This window comes from Condylura cristata, unplaced genomic scaffold (genome assembly GCF_000260355.1).
Source record: "Condylura cristata isolate star-nosed mole 26May11 unplaced genomic scaffold, ConCri1.0 scaffold00005, whole genome shotgun sequence".
NCBI lineage: Eukaryota > Metazoa > Chordata > Mammalia > Eulipotyphla > Talpidae > Condylura > Condylura cristata.
Genome location: NW_004567106.1, coordinates 67,238,755 through 67,246,620, shown reverse-complemented (window position 1 = coordinate 67,246,620; position 7,866 = coordinate 67,238,755). Strand labels below are relative to the sequence as shown.

Below are 7,866 nucleotides of genomic sequence, written 5' to 3'. Positions count from 1 at the left end.
GGGTCAGGAGAGGTCTGCCGCGCCGTATGGGTCAGCTCCCTGGCCGGGGATCGAACTCACACTGAGGCAGCTGCAGCCAGCTTCACAGTCCGGCACCACCAGGGAGAGCCCCGGAATTATTAATTTGTAAGCAAATTGTGCTAATTATAAATTACTGGCTTTTGTTTCCCAAACTTAACACGTAGAGTGCTAGCTCACCCATGCCCCACCACCTCATAAAGCAGAAGCACCTTCCTGCCCTCTCTGAGGTGCACAGAACATGTCAGATACAGTTTGGCCCCCGGGAGGGGTGCTTTTGACAAGTCCGGATTCCTGCTCACTCACAAAGTAAGCAAATTCACAGCTTTAAATATAATCTCTAAATCAGACTTTAATAGTTTATTTTTTTTTTAAGATGATGATACTCATTCAGTCTATGTGTGTCAGGTAAATCAGAGAAAGACCAAAAAAATGATCAAGATCATTCTTAAAACTCAACCAAAACAAACCCTAGAAATCTGACCGTAGATTTGATGCTTCCAGAGGGGGACGGAGGAGGGAGCCACGTGGGAGGGGCCCAGAGGCCGTGGTGGAAAATTGTGGGTGGTTTGGTGGGGTGTATGGTGGGTGACAGACATCTGAAGAGGTGGGAATAGTGTTGTAAAGCTTTGTTACCTTAATAAAAAATAATACAATTAAAAAAGGAATTAAAATTTTTTTAAATCTTTGTGGGAGGAGGGGGGAGAGGATCATTTTTATTCTTAGCGAGGGTCCACACTGGCTGTGTGGTCTCTTCAGATGTCAGGGCTTGATTCCTTATAAACGAGGAATAAGACTTGTTTATTCCTTATTTCCCTTAACTAGATATAGTTGCTAAAAAGTAGTATTAAAAACTCTGCCTGGAAGGAGGCAGCTTTGCCGGGTCCACAGGCTGACAGACATGAGCTTGTAGACACCCGAGTCCTGTGGGAGGGGCTGCAGACTTTCTCCTTACTGGTGAAGAGCCATATTCCATATTCCAGAATGTTAGGCAGAGACCACTTCTCTGAAGCACATGGTCTGTTCTCCTGGCTCCCCCTCTATGGCTGTGGTCAGGAGTCAGAGCCTTAGCAGACTGAGCTGGAAGCTTCCACGGGAGGAGTGAAGTGAGAGTCCCCTGGGTGGGAAGGTGCGAGGCCTGGCCTTCCCCAGCACCCGCCTCCCTCTCCCACCCTCTCGCCCTTCTCCCTGCAGCTGGAAAGGTCTTTCAAGTTCATGAGAGAGGCTGAGGACCAGCTGAAGGCGATCCCCCAGTTCTGTTTCCCTGATGCCAAGGACTGGACTCCTGTCCAGCAGTTTACCAGGTGTGTGCCACAGCTTCCCTCCCCCACCCGGAAGACCTTTGTGAAAACTAAAGATGGGGTCACAGTTGGCAGGCCCCAGAATTCACTGCTACTGCTAAGCTATTCTGATGGGTCTGCACCTAGAGATTTCTTTGCCCTGGTGTTTTAACACTTCCCTGGGGCCTCGGGGTTAAGTCTCAGCACTGCCACAGCTGTGGCTCAAGTCCGATCCCACATGGGAGGTGACCCCCATGGCGCGGCAGACCTCTCCTGTCTCTACCTCTGCTCCCCTCAGCGGTGTGTTTCAGTCAGTCCACCTGTTCTGCTCCCCACTCTGTCTCTGGTGAATGCTCTCACTGCCCCTTCCCCCCAACACCTCTGGCCTGTAGCCCTAGGTAAGAATCATCTCGCTGAGTGTGTAGATGACCAGGCCTCCCACTCAGTTGGGAATGTGTTTTTCAGGTGAGCCTTCGTGAGGGGCATGGAGGTAAGTCTGAGGGAAGCACTGCCTGTCACCCTTTCTTGTCCAGCGCTCCAGAAACCTTCCTTCACCAGCCTACCACAAACTCAGACTCCGCTGGGTTTGCACTCCTGTGGTAGCTTAGGCTGTCAGCACCACTTTCACTTCCAGACGTCTCAGCCGTTGACGAAACTCAGCAGGCTGCGTAGCCTGTGTGAACAAGGGTCACTGTGTTCCTTGAAGTCATCCTGAGGTCTTCGAAGACAGCCCAGGCCTCAGGGTGGATAGTGCCCCAGGAGAGCGTCTGGAGCAGCTCAGAGTGAAACAGAACTGTGCCCGCTTCACCTGCGCCTTCACCGGTCCGTCCCGGCCACCTGCCCGCACCTGGCTGTGGTGTTGTGTGCAGCCTGGGGATAGAGTCACATGAGAGTTTGGGGTGCAGGCCACACCCACTCCCCCAGTGCAGTCATCGAAGCTGTGGGTGCCCAGAGGCCCAGCAGCCTGAAGCTGTCTCGCTTGGCTCTGTAATGCATTTTGTTTTCCCAACCACAGTGAGACCTTCTCATTTGTCTTGACCGGAGAAGATGGGAGCCGAAGGTTCGGTTACTGCCGAAGGCTACTGGTGAGTCTCTTTGGCTGGCAGCCACGTGTGGTCTATGTGGAACCACGCGGCCTCCTTCACCACTGCCAGGAGGGAGCAGGCACTGGAGAGGCAGCAGGCGGTGCTGGGAGAAATCTCCTAGCAGGAGATTGGGGGCTCACCTGGGCCTCACCTACAGAGGGGCTGACACCTCTGTCTTCTGAGGAAAGAGTTGACTCTCCATTGTTTTCCTCACCAAATAAAGTACCTTTCTCTCCTTAAGCCGATGTCCTTACTAGTAAACAGAGCCTGGCAGATCAGAGACCTCCATAATGGTTGCAGAGACCTCAAGTAGAAGGATGTCATTGATGATGACGCGAATAATTCAAGAATGATGCAAAATAATCACCTTTAAAAGTCAGAATGGTACCCTGAAACAAAACAGGGTAAACACTGAAATAGTTTAGATCCTGTCTTTTTGAAACCCGCTCTTTTGAAAATCTGAGCATTTTCCTCCTAGTTGAGTCCTAATAATCAATGTATAGACGGGAAGGTCCAGAGTAACACCTGGGCGTTCAGTAAATATTTGTCAAATAAATTAGTGAAGGAGATAAGTTAATGAATGGAAAGTATGGATACTAATTGTAAAAGTTAAATAGGATAACGATTTTCACTGATAAAATTACTTTAAATTGAAATATGAATACAGATTTTTCCTTTGGAACTATCATTATAATGACCACGTGGCATTCAGGTAATTCCTCAGACAGCACTCCTGTGGTCTGGATGAAAAAGCTTCCTTGCTTCATGCTCCATGGGCGATGTTGAGCACCTACTGTGTGCACAACACGCTTCATCTGGTGCTGTCTGCAAAATAAAAAGATATACGCTCAGCAGAGTAAGTCAGAAGGAAAAGATAACTACCGGATGGTTTCACTTACATATAGAATATAGAGAAGTCAAACACAGAGTCAGGAAAAAGACAAAGCTGGCAAAGCTGAGACATGGGCTGGTGGGGTGGGGTGGGGAGGGTCAGGATAGGGGAGGGAAGAGCACAAGGGACTGTGGTGATGGCTCACAGGTACGAGGGTGGGGACTGCGCCTGAGGGGAGAAATCAAATACTGTGCAAAAATTAACAAAATAGGAAAATGAACATAAAAATTAATAGGAATTTAAATATATATGCTGCGTGACAGAAGCGTTACCCAGCCATAAGTGGGGGGTCAGCCGCTGCTTACCTAACAGGCTTTCCAGAGCACCAGTATGTGGAAACACCTGGCAGCCAGAACACCTCAGGCACCAGTGGGTCTTTCCTCCCTGAGGTGGTGATGCTCACATGTCCTTTGTTTCACTCCCAAAAGCCTGGTGGCAAGGGGAAACGTCTCCCTGAGGTCTACTGCATTGTGAGCCGCCTGGGGTGCTTCAGCCTCTTTTCAAAGGTGAGGAGCTGGGCCCCAAGAAGGGAGTGAGGTGGGGCAAGGCAAGGGCCCAGGAGGACACAGTGTTTTATATATAATTTATTTATTTATGCACACAAGAACTGGGGTATAGGCCAGAGGTTGGGGGGATGAGGGGATTCCCCAGAAACAGGGTGGGGAGCAGAACAGGCACATCTTAAAATCCACTGCCGAGGGGAGCATCAGGCAAGACAGGAGAGGTCTGCAGCACCCTGTGGCTCAGCTTCCTGGCCAGAGATGGAGCTGCTGCAGTGGCTGCGGAGAGCTTCGTGGTGTTGAGACTTAACCCAGTGCACCAACAGGGAGGGCCCAGGACACAGTACTTCTGCGGTCTTCCTGCCTGCCTTCTCTCCCACCCCCTACCTCTATCCTCCATCTTTGGGACAGGAGATAAGAGTTGATAAACGTCAGAACACAGGAAGTGGGAGAAGAGAGACAGTGTCTTCATGGGAGGGGCAGAGGGTCTTCCCAGAATTTTCCATGTATTTTACTATCCTTCTAAGCATTGTCTTTTGTCATATTAACACTTACTGGACAAAAAGGCCACCTGGATGGATGGATGGAGAGATGGATATGTATTCCTATGTATGTATCTGTGCATGCTGCTCTTTTTGGCAAAGTAGGTCAATCTGTCAAGACAGGAATTGCCATATCATCACCATGTCTCTTGTGCTCGTCACTGTTTTGACCCTTCTCTCTCCCCTCCCCTGAATGTCTCAGATTTATAGTTAACCTGCTAGTTTTGTCTTTTTTTTTTCTGACCCTTGTTTGCTTTCTCTGTATTTCTCCCATAAGTGAAATCATTCAATATTGTTCCTTTTCCTTCCGACTTATTTCATAATAAGCATAATCCCTCCCAGCTCATCCACGTTGCTACAAACAGCATGAGTTCATCTTGTTTTGATCACTGAGTGGTACTCCATTGTGTATATAGGCCGGCCACATCATCTTGATTTAATCATGTTTTTGTGCAGTTGGGGTGTTTCCATATCTTGGTTAATGTAAATAGTGCTGCAATATGGTACAAGTTTCCTTTCAAATTAATGTTTTTGTGTCCTTTGGGTAGATTCCTAGGAGTGGAATTGTTGGGTCACATGGTAGACCCATTTGTAATAATTTGAGGGTCCTCCACACAGCTTTCCATAGTGGTCGGACTAATTTGCACGCCAGTCAGTGGTGTAGGAGATAAAACATGGATGCACTTTAAGAATATCATGCTCAGTGACCAGCCCAGTGACCAAGCTAAATAATAATCCACTGCATGGCTATCACAGCTGGTCATCAATAGACCAGTTGGTGGACATTCAGCTGTTTCTGTTTTTTTGACTAGTAAAAATGCTGCTATGAACATTAATAACTAGTCTTTGCATGAACATGTTTTCACTTTTCTTGGGTAATTAGGAATTGAATGCTGAGTCTTAGGGTCACTCTGTATGTCACCTCTACGTTTTGAGAAATTGGCAGACCGTTTTCTAAAAGGGATTCACTATTTGACATTCCCACCAGCAGCGTTTAAGGGTTCCAGACTCTACATCCTTGCTAACACCTGTCGTTGTTTGTCTTTTTACTGTAGACCATCTTAGTGGCGTGAGGTGGTGTCGTATGTGGTTTAGGTTTGCATGCCTTGATGGTTATCCCCCAGAGAGTTTAAATCTCCAGATATACCATGTATCTGCCAATGTACTGTGGCCTCTTAAAGGGCTACAAACCATAACAACAGCTAAGTTTTTTCATCATCATCCCCAAGAACCAATTTTTATCCCATTGGGGTGATGTCGCTTCATTTTATTCCCCAAAAGTCATGTCACTACGGTCAAGGGGCAAGAAACTGTACTTCACCCTTTAGCAGGAGAACTACAGTCACTTGGCCAAGGGACTGGGTTATAGAGGGGAGAAGGGTTGGGGCAATAACACCTACAGTGGGAGCCTCTGAGTCCAGCCTGATGAGGGCAGCAGGGCCCCCACGGTTCTCCCAGCCCCAGGCCCACAGGGCAGCAGGCCCACCGCACCTGGAACAGAGGTACAGCTATTGCCCTGGCCCAGGATAGCAGACTGTTTTTCTGACCTTGCAGATCTTGGATGAGGTGGAGAAACGGAGAGGCATCTCCCCTGCCCTGGTCCAGCCCCTCATGAGGAGTGTCATGGAAGCCCCCTTCCCAGCCCTGGGCAAAACCATCATGGTCAAGAACTTCTTGCCAGGGTCAGGAACCGAGGTAAGAGTCTTCTCCTCTCCTATGGGACGGAGTGGCCCAGACACCCCAGGCCCCAGGGGCTGGCTTCCGATGGGCTGACCAGTGAATTCCTCTTGCCCCCCAACCATCATAAATCCCACCCCAAGTCCAGCCCCCCAGCACAGGACCCGGTCCCAGAGAACCACCCAAGAACCAGGCCCTGGCATCACATGGTTCTCTGTGCACTGCATTGGCCTCACAGGTTGGGGGCCCGCCCGGGACACTTTCTTCTCTCATTTGCTCAGCACCACACAGGATGTAGTCAAGCGCACGTGTGTTTTTGTCTGCCTCTTTGACTTCGTGAAGTAAAACAGGCTCTTCAGGGAAGATCAGGTTCTGCTTTCCATTCGTTCTAGACACTGAAGGCTTTCCTCGGCCTGGCTGGATTTGATGGAGGAGTTTGTCTCCATCCTTCCCATCCCTTTCTGTGACAACATGAGCGTGAGAAGGAAAGTCCTAGTTAGCCTTGAGTTGCTACAGGAAAGAGGCTGGGGTGCAGCCGGCCGGGCCATTCCGGAGCATTCCGGGCCATTCCAGAGCAACGAGTTTCCCAGCGCAGAGCGCAGCAGTCCCCCACCCCTCCCTTGCCAGATGCTGGTGGCTGTGGGCAGCACTGGGCAGTGCAGTCTCCGCTCCTGCAAAAGGCGCCCACTAGCCAAAGCGGGGAGCCGCTGCGGCAGCTCAGGAGCATACCGAAGGGGGGGCTGGCGACATTCCCACTGTGCGCACAAGCTGCAGACCTGGGGTGACTGCAGTGGGCTTGTTAGCAGCCACCTTCCAGAAGAGGCGCCTCAGAGCGCTGCTCCACCTGCTAGACTGGCTGCTTGTGTTTCCACCCCGCAGGTCATGGATGCTCTGGGGACAGAGGTGCCGTCCCGGGGGCCGTGGGGGTGGGGCTGTCACCGTCCTCTCGCTCCCCTCGCTCCTCTCCTCCGTCCTTCAGGCCCAGGGGAGCCTTTCTCTTTCCCAGTGCTGTTGTTGCCTTCTTTTTTACTTTCTCTTTCCCCTTTGGTGGCCATCAGGGCCCCATGCTGAGGGCCCAGGCCCCCTCATGCTCATCCCCTTCCCCTGCAGGTGATTGAACTGTGCCGCCCACTGGACTCTCGGCTTGAGCACGTGGACTTCGAGTCTCTCTTCTCCTCTCTGAGCGTCCGCCACCTGCTCTGTGTTTTTGCCTCCCTGCTTCTGGAAAGGAGGGTCATCTTCATCGCGGACAAGCTCAGGTACCACCTGAACTCCTTCCGCTGACAAGTTAGGTGGTGGTCTCCGTCTCTTGGGGTTGGGGCGACAGGTGATAGCCTAGGGTGGAAGAAGCAGCTGGTCTCAGGTAAAGGTGCCAGCGTGTGGGCGGCTGAGAGGGAGGTTTGTGAGGCACACCCGATCGTGTGACACCAGTTCCCAGCCTGCTTCTCACCCATACTGCTTTGCGCCTGGCATTGGCCATATGCTGAGGAAACCCAGGTGAGAGACTCAGACCTCAAAGAGGACCCTGAGGGGGAGGGAGGAGTAAGAAGACCACCTAGTCCCGCCTTGCAAAGCTTGCTTGAGGAACTGAGTGCCACATGCTGCCGGGGGCCTCACTCCCGGAGGGGTGAGTTAGGCAGAGCGCTGCAGAAGGCACAGCCCCGGCAAAAGGCGTTGTCTGTGCAAAGGCAAATAGAGCCGCAACAGCACATCACCTTCGGGAATGGCAAAGTAGTTCCCACGGCTGAGGGGAGAGGGCAGAGCCGAGAGAGTGAGGAGCCGGCCAGGTGGGCCCCGCTGTTCCCCGAAGGAGCCGGCCAAGGGGGTCCCCGCTGTTCCCGGAAGGAGCCGGCCAAGGGGGTCCCCGCTGTT

General features: G+C 51.4%; 1 protein-coding gene across 1 annotated transcript in view; it reads left to right on the top strand.

Annotated features, from left to right (window-relative positions):
- DENND2A (DENN/MADD domain containing 2A) overlaps positions 1–7,866 on the top strand; it is a 49,857-nt gene that overhangs the window by 24,568 nt on the left and 17,423 nt on the right. The window contains exons 10-14 of the mRNA XM_012720958.1: positions 1,213–1,322; positions 2,314–2,383; positions 3,704–3,781; positions 5,872–6,012; positions 7,105–7,253. Coding sequence (XP_012576412.1) covers positions 1,213–1,322; positions 2,314–2,383; positions 3,704–3,781; positions 5,872–6,012; positions 7,105–7,253 — 548 coding nt within the window. The remainder of the gene's footprint in view (positions 1–1,212; positions 1,323–2,313; positions 2,384–3,703; positions 3,782–5,871; positions 6,013–7,104; positions 7,254–7,866) is intronic.